General features: G+C 34.2%; 1 protein-coding gene across 3 annotated transcripts in view; it reads right to left on the reverse strand.

The window, feature by feature from the left end:
- Window positions 1–20,487, reverse strand: part of PAX5 (paired box 5) — a 333,546-nt gene that overhangs the window by 297,896 nt on the left and 15,163 nt on the right. For all 3 annotated transcript variants that reach the window (XM_074281761.1, XM_074281759.1, XM_074281760.1), the window contains exons 2-4: window positions 12,880–13,045; window positions 9,080–9,277; window positions 1,416–1,480 (exon numbers count right to left, since the gene is read on the reverse strand). In XM_074281761.1, the coding sequence (XP_074137862.1) occupies window positions 1,416–1,480; window positions 9,080–9,277; window positions 12,880–13,045 (429 nt within the window). The remainder of the gene's footprint in view (window positions 1–1,415; window positions 1,481–9,079; window positions 9,278–12,879; window positions 13,046–20,487) is intronic.

Consider the following 20,487-nt stretch of genomic DNA (forward strand, 5'->3'; position numbering starts at 1 on the left):
CAGCTTAAATTGGCCAGATAATTGCTAACTGCAACTTCATTCTCTCCCCAGCATGTCAGACATAAGTGAATACATGTAGCAATGAGAAATATTACTGAATTAGGTCTGCCCCTGACAGTAGAGATCACAGAAACCCTATACTTTTGCAGGCTCTAGAAACTATCCTCATCATCAGAAGCTCAGTGGGATCATCTAATTTATAACCATCAATCACCCCCAAGAGTTTTTCGAGTTCCCTCTGCTTCTGATCAGAGACAAACCAGGACTTGAAAAGTGCTTTGAGATCCTACAACAAAACATGTTTTATTTCTGGTTTTTTGGTAGAAGCTATTGGTATTCATCTGAACCAACGACAAAAACAAATTTTAACAACCGTTTTTAGAACAACCCACAAACTTCATTTCCTGTATCATACCAACTGTAATAATAAAAGCCTGAAGTAGAGTCCCAATCAGGATCTCTTAGCAGGTAATTCAATTCTCTTTTCCTACTTGGAAGGACTTTCACTAGACAGGCCAATCAAAGCAGGGCTGATAAAGGTAGAAAAGTTTAAAAACTCAATGATCCAACTTAATTAGAATGGACTCAGAGTTTGTTTTGTATTGACCCAGAAAGAATAAATTTGTTTTTTACTCCCTGTGTATATAAACATAATATTACCCCTCCCAGAAAACAAATATTTTTAAGATGTCCTTTTTTGTCTCATTTGGATTTATTTTAAATGGAGGGAAATTATTTTTCTCTCCTAGGAGTTGGATAGAAAGTATGTGAGACAATAAAGTAATAGCCAATGCTAATAATGATCCCATTCCCTAATCAATGTTCCTCAGTCTCAATCTGCAAAGGCCTCTGAAGTCCATCAAAGAGTGATCAGTCCTCACTGAATGCAGTCACACTGCATCTAAATTAGATTGAAAGAAGAAAGGAAAAGAAAGTTTGAAAAGTTTTGCTACCTCTTCACTCAAGACTGCAAGTGCACAAAGAATTATAGAATGGTTGGTTGATAGAAGAAAAAAACACATTCAAAACTACTTACTGACTAATGATGCAGAAAATGTTATGAATAAGTATCCCTTTCTTGATTTATTACTTTAATTATCTGACATTCTATAGACCCCCATTAGTGTGTTTCTCTCTCTCTCTCTCTCTCTTTTTTTTTTTTTTTTTTGGCTTAGATTTCAATTTTCTGTCTCATGGTGAAAGCTATTTATCATAATAATCAGTAAAATTCAAAACCTTTTAGCAGTATTTATAAAATTCATTTACCATGTTCAGCCCTTGGAGAATGACAAAGAAGGCGCATTAGTACGTGTGCTGAACTGTTTTATGTAGAATTATCTGGCCATAAGAATGATTAAAAGTTCTTTAGAATATTTTGATTCCATTTTTTTAATCTTTTTTTTAAAAGTTCTTACCTATGCTGTGACTGGAAGCTGGGACCTGCTGGTTGGGTGGCTGTTGTACCTTTGTCCGGATGATCCTGAATGTAATTTTTTGGGGAAAAAAAGGACGACTTACTATCAGGCATGACAGAGAGCAGAAGAAAAACCACTGGCATAAGTAAACAACTCAACATGAAGGAACCCAGGAATTATTTTAGTCCAATCATGAGGTCTTATTATGAATGATGATATTTTATTACACCTTCCCTATAAGGCTGACAGAAAGGTGCATGGAAAAACCAGGATTAAATACACTGGGAAAAGTATCCAAGCCAAGGGAAGGAGCAAGATTCAATCAAGTAATATGTGAATGTAGTAGAGAGAAGAATCATACCCAAATTTACAATGAATGAAGTTTCAGTAGGAAAAAAAAATCTGAGTTTATATCTATTGAAAAAGCATACTATATACTCCAACAGCAGCAAAACTAGATACTAGGCTATGATACCACTTTGTACCAATCATGTCCTTCTGTGGGACTCAGTTTCCTCTGGTTAAATGGGTTAGAGTAGATGATTTCTCAGGATTCTAGATGAAACAACACTTTCATTTTCTCAAGTGATAGCCCTACCTTTGTAATTCTTGACTATTGTTATTTAGTATACTATTTATGTAAGGACTACAGAACTACGTCATAAATTGGAAATTATTATGTCAATAACCTATGTAAATTCTTCATGGATCTGAGTGTCATCTGCAGAGACCTGTAACTGTTCTCTCCTTTAGTAGTTCAATGAATCAAAACCAATCTGCTTTGCTATAATGCTATTTATTTAATGTTAGAGATTATAAAATGCTGGATTCATAGAAAAATTTCTTTTTGAGTTCCTAAACTATCATTTATGAAATTAAAGGACAAAGTTTCTAGAGGTTTCTGTTTGGGTAAACCTAAACTTTGAGAGAGATAACTAGATGGTGCAGGAGATGGATCATTGAGCTTTGAATGAGAAAGACTCCTCTACTTGAGTTCAAATCTGGCCCCAGATACTTGCTAGCTATATGACCCTGGGCAAGTTACTTATTTTTTTCCTCAGTTTCCTCATCTGTAAAATGGGTTGAAGAAGGGAAATGGCAAATCATTGCAGTATTTTTGCCAAGAAAACCCCAAGTAGGCTCATGACATATGACTAAACAAAACTTTGAGAAAGGTAAATATCACACAATGTCTATATCATTTGACCTTGGATCATCTTTGACTTTCCAAAACCATAAAATGATCTGGACATAATGGGCATTGAAGCCACCTTTTCAACTGAATGATCAAAGAAATAAAATCCTGACTTAGGAATGCTCTGACAATGTGATTTCACAAAGAGCCTTTTAGGATTTTCATGAGGGAAAGGGAGTTTCTGAGAGTCAAAGAAAAAAATTGCGTGAACTTGGTCATATCACATCATCTCCAAGCCTCATTTTCCCTGATCTATAAAATGAGGGGGACTAAGTGTGACATAGAAACAAGGACTGATCTAGGAGTAAGGAAGATATATCCTCTGACATACATTGTGTACAATAGGTACCATATTTAAGGTTTCAGGAATCCAGGCAACTCACTAATACATAAGTTATAGGTGAGATATAGTTCTACAATGGTGATGAATCACAGACCTAGATCAAAAACCTTTTTTTTAAGTGAGGAAGTCAAAATAGATCTCTGAAGTTCCTTCCAGCTTGAAAATCTATGATCCTATAACTATGTAAGCATTCATCCTGAAGAGTCAGAAAGGAATGAGAGACCATTGTCATAATGAGGAGCTGAAGCAGGAATAGACTTTGATAAGAAAGCTAATCAACTATGATAGAAATATTAACAAATATAAATTATTTTCAAAATATTCACATGAGAAAAGCACACAGTATATATACTCTAAATTAGGTTTAATGAAAACTAAATTCACATTAGCATTCATTATTTTGTAGAGTATTGACACGCTAACTGACACTATACAAATATCATAGAATATTAGAGATGTCAGAGACCTTAATAATCATCTAATAGAATGCCATCATATTACAGATAAGAAACTGAGACCCAGAGAGGTTCAGAATCACAAACTTAACCCATAGCAGAGCTGGGAATAGGACCTTACTCTCCTAACCCTGAATTCAGAAATTTTTCCACAAAATTTAAAGAAAATATATTTCCCTTTGCTGAACAAAAAAATCATAAATTAATATAATTAATCATATAATAATTTATATAACAATCATGTAATCATTATCATATAATATAATCACATAACAAGAATAGCATTTTTATATTACATTGTAAGGCTTGCAAAACACTTTACACATGTTAACTCATTTGCTAACATATGGATAAAATCTATTCAGATGTTAAATCCATTTGAAGTCTCAGGCTTTGAACTTAAGAATATGTTAGGTATTATGGACACTTGTGATTATTCAAATTTTCTCCTTTTGTAATTATGAGAATAGATAAAGTAGGGAAGTGTCTGAAAAGCTTCATACATAATTTCCAGGGCTAGGAAGACAGAAGTGAAAATGAAAGAGAAAACCATCATTTTAAACATTGTTTATATGAGCAAATGCATTCTGAGTTCCAATTCAGTATGCTAGAAATACATTTTCCTCCTTTCCCAGCAATGGCCTAAAGTGAGGAAATTTCAGGCTTTATTCAAAGTAAAAGATTGTCCCAAAGATCATGTAGATCATAGAATCATAGATTTGGAACTAATGATGTAGTTCACCTAGTCCAAATATCCCCATATATTAAAAAGTAAGGCCCATATAGATAGAAATATATTACTCCAATCTTACAATTTTTGACAGAGTCAGAGTTTAAACTTTTTCCACTGAATTACCCCAGTGAGAAGAAGAAAAATTCCAAACAACAGGTATTTATAAGGCATCTAAATACCAGACATAATGCTAGGTATTAGGGAATTAGGACTAAAATGAAACGTTACTCCATCCTTTCAAAGATTTTATATTTATATTCTATGAAATGAAGTAAAATATTCCTATTATATAAGTGAATATAAACTATACACACCAAGTAATTTGGAAGGACACTATTATTGAGGTAATCAAGAAGCCTCCATTTAGCAAATAACATTTAAGTAGAACTTTGAAGAAAGCCAGTTATTCTAAGAGAGAAGATTGGAGTATATTCCCGCCATGAGAGATGCCCATAAATAAGCAGGGAGAGAGTTGGAAGCAATAACATATATGAAGTGGAAACAAGGCGGTTTGGCTAGAACATAGTGTGTGAAAGTGAGTAACAAATGGAAACATAAATTTGAGTCAGATTATGATAAACTTTAAATGAAAAATGAAAGTGTTTATTATCTTAAAGGCAATGGGGAATCACTACAGCTTTTTAAGCCAGGAGTGAGGGGATGACCTGAACAGACAGGTGCTTTTGGAATATAACTTTGACAATTGAATGGAGGATGAATGAGAAAGGGAAGATACTTGATACAGAGAAACTGATTGGAAATTTCTTACAATCCCCAGGGAGAGATGATCAGAGCCAGGATAGAAAGAAGGGGAAAGATCATTGGTATTCATTTTATATTTCCTTAGAACTCATCTTCTATATGTCTACTTTTCAATAAGAAAAAGATACTAAAAGAAGATATTTCTCTAGGTCAATCATTCTCCTAACCTTCTATATTTGAAGAACAAAATAATAGTCACAAAAAAATTCTCCAATACTTAGAGATAAAAATGTTTTAGAACACATTTTTTTAAAATGCACTCATAAACTCACATGCAATGTTAAGATAAATGGTAAAAGTTGAATATAAATGATAATAACAATTGTTCAAATTTTTGAGGCCTTTCAGCCATACAAAAAAAAAGAATATTTATAGATTTACAATATTTAATTTTAGCTTAATTTTTTTAGTTCATGAGCTACCTGTGTAAATTGTATATATGTGTCCCAAAAATTTTAGCGCAGTTTAAAATCACACAAAAAACATGAATGAAATACTTCAGAAATCTGAATACTTTTTGCTAGTATTAACATTCAACTTTTTGATATTTGATTAAGCAATATCTTGTATCATCCTCTAATGATTTCATGTAAAATTATCAGTTCAAAAAAAAAATTATCAGTTCATTGAGGAAGGGGCTTCCCAAAGTTTTGTGAATAATTCCCGGTAGATTCTGAAGTATGTAGACAACAATAAAAATTTGTTGAATGCAATTTAACAATGCCTTTTAATTGTGATTTAAAATTATTTTATAATAATGAAATCATTTCAATAGTACTTTACAATTTACAAAAGCCATTCCCTTAAAAAAAATCTATGAGGGAAGTAATACATTATTTATCAATCTATTAAATGTCAACTAGATTGAATGAGTGTCTAACCTGTGAATGTCCAGAGCCAAACACAGCAGACTTGAGAGAAAAGAGTCAGAAATCAAACAGAAGTTTAATTTCAAAATGAGGGAAATGGCTTGCAAGCAAGAAGACAGACGAGATACATGTTCTGGGGCCCCTTCCTTAGTGGGACTGGGGTGGGATTAGGAGAGGGAACCCAAGGCAGTGGGGCTGAATTTTGATTTCTATACTTGTAGCTAGACTAAGAGTTAAATAATATAGTATAGCAACAGTAGTGTGGTACACCAGCAACACTGAGGCAAAGTTGTCTAGTGACAAAAAGTCTATTTAAATCAGGCCTTCATGTCTGGATCTGTTGATGCTTGTCTGAGCTTAGAGACCATTAGTTCCAGAAGGTGAGGGCAAAGAATTATTGTTATGCCAAACTCAGGGCACAGGTGGCTTGCTGGATCTTCGCTCTGGAAAAGAGGATGTCTCCTAATATCTTGACACTATCTCTCTGTCTCTGTCTCTGTCTCTGTTCCTCCTCTCTCTGTCTATCTATCTACCCATCCTGAGCTAATAATAGGAGAAAAATCCAATAGCATTATTGTGCTCCATAAAGAATCTTAGCCCCATTTTTATTGGAAATGAACTCAAATTAAATAACTTTTATAAAGCTATGTCTACTTCAGGTCTTCTCATACTCAAATCTAATGCTTTTTCCTATCACATTTATGCAGTCCTTGAGTCAAGTGACCTTGAATCGAGTTACATCAAATTCAGTGAGTCAGAATTCTATACCTTTACTCCAGTCCAGCTCATTTTGCAAAAATTTCTCCCTTAGCAAGAAGGTTCAATGGAGGATATGACATAAGCAGACACAAAAATCAAATTATCTTTGACCCTCAAATGAAGTTGTTTCAGAAATCTAGTCTTTAAATACATTCTTAAAACAATGACTCTTGGTAGAGAGAGAAGGGGAGACCCAGACTTATGATTTCCTCTTCATGAAATACTTGCTTAAATTAAAAACATTTTGGCAGGCAAGGGGAAGACCCACACTTTTGATTTTATTAGTATAAGGATTTCCCCATGAGGAAATTCCCCCCTCCCAATGCAGACCAACACCTGCATTGCAATGTATCATTTTAGAGAGATATCCAAGGTATAGAAAAGTTCAATGACTTGCACAGCATTACATGTAACAAGATCTGATTCCAAACTCTGAAATCAGCTGTCCATCTAGTATAACCAGGCTACATCTCATAAGAATGACTCTAACAAGGTAAATGAAGAGAAAACAGTCCCCCAACTCAGCAAATCTCAGGTCAAAGATAAAGTTAACTATATATGAAAAAGGCTATCAATAAAAAATTTTTTAAAAATAATATAAAAACCAAAGGAGTCCTCTTTTTACCAGAATGGTCATGAGTAACAGATAGAAAAATTAGGCCATAACAATCTATTTAAAGAGAAATTTTATTTTCTTGCTTCTTTGATACTGAATAACAGCCTAATTTGGGGTTTTGTTTTGTTCTCTTTCTGTTGTGTGTGTGTGTGTGTGTGTGTGTGTGTGTGTGTGTGTGTGTTTCTGCTCTCTCTTTCTCTCCCCCACCTCTGTCTCTGTCTCTGTCTCTCCCCATTTATTTCTCCTTCTGAATCCATTTGTTAAGTTTTTGTTAAACTTAGCAAAAAATTCTGATATGGTAGAAATGATCTATGTGAACCTGTATGTAAGGCAGACATTTCACACAAATTGTATTATAATCATTTAAAGTAAATTGTAACAAAAATGTGAATTTTAAAAGCTTCGACCCTACATTTCTCCACAAAGTAATGAGATTTCCTTCTTCTAAATGAGTACCACCTATAGGAATTTTTATTCTCTCTGGGTTTTCGCTAACCAGCTCATTTTGCAAAAATCTCTCCCTTAGCAAGAAGGTTCAATGGAGGATATGACATAAGCAGACACAAAAATTGTGTGTTTTTTCTCAAAAAGTAACAGGAAAAGTAGCAAAAAAAAAAAAAATCACCAGTCTTAGGAATTATTGTTACTGTATGTGTAAGAGTAAATCACCTTCTACAGTTTCACAAACTTTGGGGGGAAAGGGAGATAGATGGCTTTTTATGTCCCACTCTAAATCTTATGATTTAGATCTTACCTCTCCACTAAGATCTACTGTGTTTGTTGGTTTTTTTTTAAGATCTCTGATACCTTTATTAAGATAGAGAGTCATTGATAAATACATCCTAATTTGATATGAAAGCAAAAGAATTATTTTGCTTCCTACAAAAATTCGGGTCCCTTGGTCCATGTACTTCTAGCCATATATCCATTAACTTACCATACTTAATAACCAGTGCTATTGTCAGATTTCAAACACTGAACACTTACTATCCAAAGCCAGCTAAGTAAAGAATCTTTTCAAACCATGAAAAAAATAACAATCATGAAGATTGTTCAAATTGTCCAAATTGGGACAATTTGGTCTTATCCTGTTATTCTTTTCTCCCGTCAAATAAATAAAGCATTTCCCCTTAACTTTTTAAACAGCTTAACTTTCTTTCTTTGTTCCCATTTTGGCTACTTCTAAGCCAAAGAATCTTTTCTGAATGTAATGGGATGAGAAGGGGAGAAGAAAAGGGGAAAGCAGTGTTAGTTGTCTCATTTATCTCCTCTGCTTTGGAAAAGTTGAAGCGCTAAGAAGAGGTAGCACTCCTATAGCCTTGGAAATATGGAAAACAAGCCATTCATGCCCATCCCTGAAAGCTTTAGTCCTGAAGCCCATTCTTTGGTTCCACCTAAAGTCTAATTATTTTATACTCATTGTTTTACATTTGGGGTCTCAGACTGGCAAACAGAGATTGATCGACACAAACGATGCTAAAAAAAAAAAAACAAAAAACAAAACAAAACAAACAAACAAAAAAAAAAAACAGCCCAGCCTAGCACACTCTGAGTTGCCTTTGTTCCCAAGAAGCTAGGGAAAGGAACAGCAGAGTTATTGTCTAGGCCTGGAGAAATCTCAAATAGCCCGGCAGAGTATCAAAATGGTTGCCCTCTCCCTGACAGTACACATACACTACCAGCATCTAAAGGGATACATCGTCTTGGAAAGGAAAGAAAAAGATCTCTTCTATCCTTAGTACTGCCCTGGTTCTTTGTTTTACATAATTACATTATATTAATAATGAGTCTGGGGGAAAAAAAAAACACAAAACATTTGTAAAGCAAGAATAAGGCAGGTCTTCCATTTTAGAAGAAGGTACCCATCATTGATATGCTATCCCTTCCCCCCCATCTCTCCCATCCCTAAAACTCTCCCCCACAAATCTTTACCTGTTAATTGAGCTGACACTGGGCACAGTGTCATTGTCACACACTCGTTCTGCTAAGAGTCTATCTCTGATTTCCCAGGCAAACATGGTAGGATTTTGGCGTTTATATTCTGCAATCTTTTCTACAACTTTGGGTGTGGCAACCTTTGGTTTTGACCCTCCAATCACCCCAGGCTTGATACTTCCAGTCTCATAATACCTGTAACAAAGATGGGGGGAAAATTGCTTAGTTATAAGGAACTGGCAGAAATCAAGCAAAGATGATTTTTGTCAAAAATATGGTGATACTCAAAATAGAGGAAATAATAGAAAAATAGAGGAATGTAAATGCAGATGAATCTTTCCTTGAAAATCGCCCCTGCAGCCTATGATTTGAAACTTTGCTATAACAGTAGTATACTCTTCTTGGAACACATTAACTTGCATTAATTGAAATCATATCATGATATAAAATATATTTTTCTATAATGTCAAGACAACAGATACTGTGTAAAATTAAAAGATGTGCTAGGATCCAAAATTAACTACAAATGTGTGTGATTAATCAGAAGCAGTAGTAAAAAGAAAATAAAAAATAAATCACAACTGGATACAGTACAGTAAGCTCTAACACAACAAATTGTAATTTCTAGGGACATTTTCCTACTATAGTCCTTTCTTTACTTAATGAAATACAGCAAGGGGAGGGAGTTACATTATGACAAACAGTGAAAGAAAAGATGTTGGGGAAAAAAACAAGTTTTAGGTGAATCATTTAGACAGTATTTTTAAATCTGTTTCTACAATATTGTTCTAAAAAATCTAAGTAGTATTTTCCTCAACCTCCTGCCATTATTATTGTATTAAACTAAATGAAACTATTTGAAATTTTTTTTTTAAAAAGCAAACAAATAGGAGTTTAGAATATTTAAATAAATGAAGAGCTTGTGTCTACTACTGTTGACAAAGCCTGCAGGAAAAAATCAATTATCAAGTAGATTAAATTTAAAGAAATATAATCACAATCCAAGTCTTGATATGTCTGCTTAAGATGTAAGTTGGTATATGTTATACAAACATTAAATTAATCTAAAGGGATGGCAGGGAAATTGAGATTTTATTAAGGAAATTGCCCCCTTTCCAAATTTCAACTACATGACAAAGACTGAATAGAAAAGTCAAGCTGTTCCCTCCTTCTACACTTACTGGAAAATTTTAATTAGTAACTCCCAGTTTTAAAACATTAGCCAAGAAATCTATTTTTATCCAGTGATTTTTACATCAGGGAACAAAAAAAAAAAATAATGCAAAAACATCTGAATCCAAATCAGAGACCTGTTATTATGATCCCCGGGACCATACAAGAGTCATCTATTTACAACCTTTTTATTTCCCTGATATGAAATCATGTTTCTTTGGTCCCATGAGTCAATTTTCCATGTCTACTATGACTAGAGATGGTTGTTTCTTTCCGCGCTCTAGCATGTTATCTGAAGACAATGCTGGGCAGTAATTACAATAAAAGGAGATAATGTATTTTAGCCCAGATGGGCCACCAGAACACATCAAATCCTCAAGGCCCATCATTTCCAACAACCTTCTGATAGATATTAGTGAAGATTTTCAGAAATCAAGCAAAAACTATTTCAACCTGAGTTTGCAGAACTTTAGCATTTCTAAAACTACAGAACATGTGAAATATCAGTCTTCCGGATTTCATAAAAGAGGCCATAATCAACCTCATGTTGAAAACAGATTTTCAATTAATATAGATCACAAGTACCAATATTAAATATGAAATCTTATACCAAAAGGCCAAGAGGAGCAAAAGACATTCACCACAGACTACACATTGAAGAGGAAAGTAAGTTCTCTGTGACAATTTGACACAATCCCCAGGCTCTAAGGAAGTGCACCTACTGAAAACATCAGGTACCTGGTGTCATACAGCTCAGTCCCACAGATAAGTGATGTAAATATTTCCTCTTCAATAGGGATGTGCTGGCATTGTACATATCAACCCAGTTGGGGTTCTATTTGCCGTTCTTTCAATGTCTCCTAAAAGGACCCAGTGCTGAATATTTTGCTGAATACAATCTATCTCCTACTGCATTATCCCTTTCATTCTCTGATAGCAAAATAATCTACAGATTCAATGACCACAATTCAGAAATCTTCAGTCATATTGTTTTAGGGCTGAAGTTGTTTCTTAAAAGGCAATTCTAATTAGAATGACATTTTGTCCACTGTGGTTATTAGTTATGAAAATAATGAGCTATGAAATTCCAATTTATTGTTGACAACTTAAATGACAAAGCTCCATAGCAGCTGTTAACTTCATAGCACAACTACGTCTAATGACAAATCTATTCAAACGGTAAGAAGCCAAAGGAGTTCAACAGTGTCACTGATCAGAAAAGTAATTGCTTACATATTAGCCCTACCCCAGTTCTGGGGGCAATGGTGAGTGAACATAACAAGACAACCAGTGTCTTCAATTGGAGTAGTTGCTACTTACATTGGGGAAGCTTTGGAATAGTGTTGTGTACAGGTCTCTAATGGTAAATAAAATGTAGGCTCACTAAAAATATCTCAGTAAAAACAAAGGAACTCTCTCTTTCTTTCTCTCCTTCTCTTTCTCTCTCTCTCTCTCTCTCTCTCTCTCTCTCTCTCTCTCTCTCTCTCTCTCTCTCTCTCTCTGTCTCTCTCTATCTCTCTGTCTCTCTGTCTCTCTTTGTCTCTTTCTCCCCTCCCTCTCTCTCCTCTCACCCAGTAGCAAGCTTTCCCAAGAGACAGCAAAATATAATTAGACTAAAGCTAAGTACATTATTCTACTTGCCAATAGGTCATTTTCTTGATGATTCATAAAATAAAATATATATTTTTTCAAACCAAGAGATTATATAAGGAAAACATCAATACTATGAGCTAAAAAGTAGTTAACTTGTGGTTTTTTAAACTACCAATTCAGATACAAATTTTCAAGATATAATACACATGAAACTACATTTTAAAACTTTTCTTAAATAAGAAGAGAAAAAAGAACTAAAAATAATGGCAAAAATTGTTGACAATATGAGTCAAAAAGTCAATTGAAGGAGTCTAAGCAGATCTAATTTTTTTCTAAAGTAAAATCAAAATCTAGAAAAGTAAGGTATGCATTTCATAGCACTTTTAAGACTTCATTGGAAAACTGGTGGTTTTCAAATATCAGATTTAGGGAATCTGACTGACTTTTTGCTTTGCAATTTGGGGATCTCTTTGGGGTTGCCTTCTACTTCAAATAAAATTTTAAAAGTTAAAAGAAAAACTCTTTTTAAAGATTTCATAATAGTTTACCCACAGATTGACCACAAATGACATAACAAAGGGAAACTCTGTTTTTAAAGTATTTAATACTCTTTAAAAGAAAAAAAAATTTTTTTCACTGAATGATTTCAAAACTTGTGGGTTTTCCATTTTGCACTTGGCAACATAAAACATCTGTGGTCTCCTGGAACTAAGAAAGGTAGAAGTGATTCACAAGAACCTTCTGCTTCCCTAGTCTCCTTAATGACTTCTCAAGCACTCTGAAAGCCAAATGTCTTTTCTACTTCACTCATTTTATGTGCTAGTCCACCTCTGTATGATTTAGAATGGACAATAAATTATTCAGATAAAAAAAGAAGTGGGGATTGGCAATTGTTGGACAATTCTATATGAAATCACCTTCATTTCCTTTTGTTTCCATTTTCTGTTATTTATCTCATTTCACTGGGGGGAGTGGGGCACCATTTTGTGTCTTTACTTAAGGAAATTGAGATGAGATTCTTCCGCCTTTACCTGCCGAGAATTTTGCTGACACAACCATGGCTGACCCGAAGCTGCCTGGAGATGTCACAGGGTCTCACACCTTGATGAGCAAGTTCCACAATCCTTTGGCGGACTACATCAGGGAGGGGACGGCCATTTACAAAAACCCCCCCTAATTGATTCACGCCTCCATGTCCTGGAACATAGTAGAAAAAGAAGGGAAAAACAGGAAAGAAAAATTGATCTTAATCATATAGTAAGTACTCTGAAATCATCTTCCTCTTTGCCATTCAGCATTTCCTTTGGAATATCTACCTGTACTTTTATTAAAAAGAGGATTTTAATATTCACCATATAAATTAAGATGGAAATTCAAATATTTGCTTGTTAAAAGAATCTTTGTTTCAAAAGGCTCATTTGTTTAAAATTATATGGTTCAGACATAACATTTAGCTTTTTAGAAAATGCATAGCAAATGAAAAAGAAGGGAAGATACATGCTTTTCTACTTTTCTTTTTTTTTTTTTACTTTTTTCCTACTTTTCTACATGCATTTGTTATAAAGAAATATCTCCATCTCTCCTTCCCTCCCCCCAACAATCATATACTTAACTTAATCAAAGGGAAAAGTAAAACTGTTGTGGAATGGTTTTGCCATTGTAATTTACAGTGACTCTTGTAGTAGAAATTATGCTTCCCACAAATAAAATGTGAGTGTCTGGAAAAGCCCAGTATATCATTCTTTCTTGGACAGATTTGCACTGTTCACCTTTAGTAAGGTGAAATATATAGCTGTTGTGAAATGGGTACCCCACTAGATAAAGAGAATTCAGAGTGGTCCCTTTCAGCAACTGAGAAATATAATTAAGCCTGAAACTGCTAATCAGCCAAACAATTTATGTTATAGAACATGAGAATGAAAAATAAATAATAGCAGTAATAAGTATCATTGTTAGCACAGGAACAAGAGCAGGAGGCAATACCCTCAATTTGCAGAATGGATAGAGCAAACTATGTCAAAAAGGCAAAAGTATTTCTATTGCTTTTCAAAACAAATAGGTCTAACTTACTGAAGAAACACTTTTGTAAGTTCAATGTAACTATTTTACACTAGCTCAAAAACTGTCTGACTTGGGAAATGTCTTCTGAAACTGTCAGAAAGTATCATGAATGGAATAAATATTCTATTTCTAATACCTAAGAAAGCAGAGACAGCTGCCATTCACCAATGTTTATTGACAGCTTAAGAATTTATTTTCTTCAACAAAATAGTTGCTTAGGAATTTCCAAACCACATTTAGACTAAAATATAAATAGATATATAGATCTTTCTATAGATATATCTATATTTATAGATATATATATATATGTGCTTGTGTGTGTCTATAGAAACACACACATATATATGTTTATGTATATATATATATATATATATGTATAAGACATGAATATATACCTACAGCTATAGCTACATCTATAACTCTAGAGTGTGTATATATATATATATATATATATATATATATATATATATATATATATATATATATATATATATATATATATACATATATATATATATATATATATATATATGTAGCATAATATCCCTGGAGAAATCTTTGATTTTATTTCAAGGCGAAAATGCTTTTTTAAAAAAATTAACACAGCAATTTGTTTTGATTCTAAAACACCCCCATGATAAGGGGGAAAGGATTGTTGTTGGTTTTTTAAATCCCTAATTGAATTTTATAGTTAGAAAGCAATTGCATAATTTAACTGGAGGAATACTCCAGTTCTTCAGATCATTAGATTTGAGTAAGCTTTGTTCAATGAATTAAGAAAGTGTTTGATAAAAGGGGTTACATAGTTTTTCAAGAGCAAGATCAATTTTAGAAGCAGAAAGTCAATTTAAATTTGTTAAGTTCCAAATGGGAAGGACAAGGGGCAGAGAGTAGAAGCTAAATCTTTCCAGCACACTTCGTGGATGATTAGGAGGCATGGAAATTATATCAAATCTACAGAAAGAAAGAAAGAAAGAAAGAAAGAAAGAAAGAAAGAAAGAAAGAAAGAAAGAAAGAAAGAAAGAAAGAAAGAAAGAAAGAAAGAAAGAAAGAAAGAAAGAAAGAAAGAAAGAAAGAAAGAAAGAAAGAAAGAAAGAAAGAAAGAAAGAAAGAAAGAAAGAAAGAAACCATTTTTCTATGCATGTAGCAATTGAGACTGTGGAAAATATAACAAAGCTAAAATGAATTAAACAGAAAGACTTTTGCCCTTTTCGGTTAGTTTTTGATCATGACAAAGACTTAGTCTCTTTTGAGGAAAAACTCAGGGCAATAAAAAAAGAATTCCAGTTTCCCACATTCCTTACTTTATAGTATTGAGGTTTGCAGATATATAAGTGAGTTGGCTGTTTTCATAATGGTGAAAACCTGTTAAGAAGTTAAAGAAGATTTAACTTCCTATAATGCACCAAGGCCAGCATGTTCGTATCTTCCTAAATGCTTGCAGAACTATTACAAAGGAGATTTCCATTGTCAGGTTATGGAAAGCACATGTTCTATTTGTGTAAAGAAGGAAGAAAGTCAATACTGTGTTAGATCCATCGATTAAAATTGAAGGAAGGAAAGGTTAAAAAGAGAGAAATAAAGAAAGAAAATGGAATAAAAGGGGGGAAAGGAAGAGAGGAACCAGAAAGAAGGAAGAAAAGGCAAAGAAAGAAAAGGGTAAGAAGAAAGGGCAAGGGCTGGGAGGCCCAGCAAAAGGAAAAAGGGAAATAGGAAGGGAAAAGTCTTAAAGGATGAAGTGACTTAGAGAACATGTGATCTTCCATTCATTGGCCTCATTTTACAGAGAAGGAAACAAATACAAGATCTGCCCCCAGATGATGCTCCCAGCACATTAGTGTCGGAGAAGAGAAGAGAAGAGACCCAAGTCTTCTGACTCCCAATTTAGTTCTTTTCTCACTACACCTCACTACCTCTAAGAATATGTTTAAAAAGAAGAGATATTGTGAGAAGAGCTCTTTGTTGAAAAATATTTTCCTTTCCCTAGATTTCCTTTGCTTAGAAAAACCAAATTAATGTAGATAAAATAAAGAAATTCTTTTAAGATTTAATTTAAAAGAAATACATACTTAAGTTTTACTCCATCTCCTGCCATCCCCACTATCTGGTTTGTTTAGCAGCTAGATACTCCAGATGTGGCTCAGGGATGTGTGTGTGTGTGTGTGTGTGTGTGTGTGTGTGTGTGTGTGTGTGTGAGAGAGAGAGATCATTATGCACGTATATATTTTTTAATCAAACACTTAAAACAAAATCCCTGGCCCTGGATCATAGTTTGTATTTCTGGGAAAAATTCTCCCAACTGTTTCTCTCAAAGGAGTGAGTGGTTCATTTACAGAAGTCCTCCAGTACCAATATGCCAGCCATACTCACCTGCCCTGGACTGTTTCCATAGGCGCTCTATACCTTTGTCTATACATCCCTAAGTAATGTAAAGACACAATGTAAACACTGGAAAGCTAACTGAACCTCTGAACTGGGAATTGTCTATACTTGGACTAGAAATTTCCAACACAAATGTGAAAAAAAATATTACTAGGTGCTATGAGCATAGCAACCTTGACTTCCCCCTTATTCCAAGACAGAGAGAGAGAGAGAGAGAGAGAGAGAGAGAGAGAGAGAGAGAGAGAGAGAGAGAGAGAGAGAGAGAGAGAGAGAGAGAGAGAGAGAGAGAGAGAGAGAGACTCCAGTCAAAGCAAATAGATAGATATATAATTAGAGCAGGGAGTATATATGGGGGGAGGGTATGTGTGTGTGTGTGTATTCATGAAACATATCATATAAATACATTAAAATGGTGAGGCAGAGGTGCTGGTAAGGGAAGGAGATGGAAAAAGACAGAGGCAAAAAAAAAAAAAAAAAAAAAAAAAAAAAGACAGAGGCAGAGAGAAAAGTAACAAAGACAAACAGTCTCAAGTCAAATCTTCCAGGTAAAGAGAAACTTGGATGGGGCAGTCTGCAAAATCATGCATAATTGCAGGCACTATTTTGTCAAACTGGGTTAATTTAATAAGCCTTAAAAGTACCAACTAACACATGTAAAACCAAGGGAAACCCTAAGTTCTATTCCATTTTAAGTATCTTCTAATTATGTCTTTGGTATGACAGGGTGTGAGGAAATGAGAAAAGAAAGATTTTGGAGACAGAAATTTTGGTAATTAAAAATAATTAATAGAGATTGTGTGGGCACAAGTAAGGATTCTTATACTTGATCTGTCCTATGCATTTCAACCAAAGGAAGTGCCCTCTTCAAGTTAATGTTATAACTAAAATGTGCCCTGTTGAATAAGGGTTAAAAGAATATGTGTCTGGTCTTTGACCCATGCCCATGTAAAGTATGCCTATGTACTCACAGACATGAGTGTAAACCCAGGGGAGGAAAAAAAAAAGTCTGTTTTAGTTTTCAGAATGTTCAATGTTGTTCTGCTCTAAATTAGACTTAAACAATTCAAATCAAATGAAAAATCTTTCCTAGCTATTTAACTTCTCTTAACAATATGAAATCTAATCAATCTGGAATTTTTATGACTTCCCATAATCCTTCCTTTATATATATATATATGTATGTATATATATACATAAGCACATATGCATAAGTATATATACAAAGACTTCCTTAATTGTATACTATAGGAAAGGATACTTACAAATGTCTATCCTTATATTATTGGATAAATTGTGCACAGACCCTCAATTCCCTATCGAATAAAGAAATTCTAATTCAAAGCTTTATTTCTAATGCTGTTATCATTCATTTAGTTTAAGACTTCCTTTGGGCTATCAGTAGAAACTAGAGAGTAAACTCATTAGTCATACTGATGTGAGTAGAGGATTGACCCTGAAACCTACTGTCTCATTTTTTAAAAGAAAAAGTTATTTGTATACTGCTCTGCCTGGGTTAATTCTTTTAGCCCTAAGTTTCCAGGGCTCATAATTCCCAGGGGGCATTAACCAAGATAGTCCATTTAAAAAGGAGACATTGGTTAAATGTTCTTACAATATTGGGGTGTTAAATGTGAAAAGCTTACTCTTTAATTAACCTTTTTGTTCCTCCAGAAGTATAGAGAGTGGGAAAAGATACAAGAGAAATAAGGAAGCTAAGCACAGGAAAGCTCTTTTTCTAGGCTCTGTCTGTACTATTTAGATCCCTATTGACTGACTATGTTGCCATTTCTTTCAAGCTATTCAAGGTAACTCTTTGGCTAAGCATTTAAGCTAACAAGCTATTAAAGTCAAGACCTCATTTGTTTCTTTTATTAATGAAGTCATACAACATAAGAGACATAAGATGTGGGAACAGTATGAAAGAAGTTGTAGACAGGTGTAGGTGAGTAGACCTGCAATAGTACTAAAGAAAGATTGCCAGATTGAGCGATGCCTATTGATAGCATATTATGTTTAAACCACTTGTAACTGTACAACTCTTCTCACAACACAGTGATAAGCTAATACAGATATACTAATGCTATCTCAACAGAAAGAAATCCCTCCAATGGCTTACAGCCTTTCCCTCCACTGCAAGGATGAATTAGACTGCATTTGTTATGACTAACACAAAACCTGGGCATGGAAGATATTATATTTCTATCCAGCAATCTACAAACAATCCTAATCTTGAGCTATTTAAATTTCTTGTAGCTTCTTCTCCAGCAATCTCAAGGAGTAAGGCTGTTTACTTATATAATTTTTCCCCCCTGAGTCTAACTCTGCTTTACTCAAGGCATCTCCCTGAAAACTTCCCTTGTCTTAGTCTTTAAGGTGAAAAGAAAGCAGACAAATAACTGGACTGAGCCCTAAAAGAGTAAGACCTAAGTCAGAGACAAGGCCATGGCTTCCGGTCCCAGAAATAAAGGAAGAGAAAACTTTGAATTAACTCTTCCACCAGGCAAGGGAAAATCATGCAAATCCATTTTGTTCAGTGGAATGTGCTTAGTCAAAAAGAACCCCACTGGGCTGGGAAATTAAAACAGAAACTTATCCTGTGGCTTCTCTTTCACTGGGATATTGCATCGCTCCCCTAAAAATAGTTGGCAAATACTTGTTTCAAATAATTTTTCAAGTCTGAGCATCTCCATCCCTCTTCTCTTAAAGCACCTAAAGATAGATTTACCACTATTTGAGTAAATGTTGGAAAGACATTTTCAGTAATCAGTCACTTCATACATTTGTGTTCCATTTAATTTGCCACTAGGATGTTAATAGTAATTTTTAGCAATAAATAGGGTTTTTTTTTAACTCCAAAAATCCCCTCCCCATTTCAAAGTATATGCCTGTTCATTTAGGTCTAACCCTTCTCAAAAAAAAAAAAAAACAATTACATCTTTTCAAATATAAAAATGTTTACTATTTAAGTTGCAGCCTGTTTATTGACTCAAGATTCTTTTTTTCAGAGGTCCTAAAGTAAGATAACATCCTCCAGTCAGGAAAATGTACTTTTCAGTCAGTTATTCTGTCCTTTTCTCTATTCTTGGATCAAGACATTTTGCCCAGTGTTTCTTTCTCATATTGTTTATTCTATACATAAAATTAGATCTAGGAAAGAGATTAAGAAAGAAAGCAGGAAGGAAGAAAAGCAAGCAAGAAAAAAGCAGGGAAATGAAAACTAAGAAAAGGAAAAGAAAAGAAAAGAAAGCCTCACAATCTTCGCCATTGCATTTTACAATGTCAGGATCTTAGCTCGAAAGGCGGCAGAGCCCAGGAGGGAAATGTGATTAGTTCTAGTTTATATTTCCTTGAAATCTCTAGATCTAATCCAGCGTTTAACTCACCATGAGAGGAGATGTCATTTCACATAACACTGTGTTAATGGATAAATCTTCCCCAAATCTCTCAACCACAACAAATCTCGAGCCAAACGCATTACACACAATCTGCTAACTTCATGGCTAAGTCTAAGGCTAGAGCTTTGCCATGCCAGCGCTGCTTTGCATGACTTTAACCTTGCCGGATTAATACCGTTTCAGAAGAAGAAATACAGTAATTTTCTCTTTCAAAATATTAGAATAAGTGTACTTTATATAAAGAATACATGCACGTATATGTGCATAAGTATGTACATGCTTGAATTACATATATACTTACATATGTGCATATATATTTCTATGTATATACTTACATATGTGCATATATATTTCTATGTATAGGAAGACAGTAGAGCCAGACAATTTGAGCTTGACCTGAGCGTTTAAGAGAAAAGAAAAAAGAAAGAAGTGGAGGAAAAAGGACTCCACCCCTTGCCCAGTTCTTTTTCTTTTTTTTAAAGAGACTTAACAACCGCTTTGTACAATTTTAACCCCCTCTCTTCAAACTATGAAATGCTGCTTTCATTCCTAAATGTTGTCCTCTCAGTGTTCTCCTGTCCTGTTTGCCATTTCATTTGTACACACTTAAACTAAGGGGTAGTGACTCTAGTTTGACACATTTCTGCAACTTTGTACCGGAAACTTCCCAAACTTAACTGAAAAAATAAAAGAAAGGGAAAAGAAAAATGGGAGGAAAGTCTGTCAGAAGGGAGTCGTCAAACAATATTGTTTGAATTTCTTTACCAAAATCTCATTGTTAGTTGACGGCCTTAAATCTAA

Source organism: Sminthopsis crassicaudata, chromosome 1 (genome assembly GCF_048593235.1).
Source record: "Sminthopsis crassicaudata isolate SCR6 chromosome 1, ASM4859323v1, whole genome shotgun sequence".
Classification (NCBI taxonomy): domain Eukaryota; kingdom Metazoa; phylum Chordata; class Mammalia; order Dasyuromorphia; family Dasyuridae; genus Sminthopsis; species Sminthopsis crassicaudata.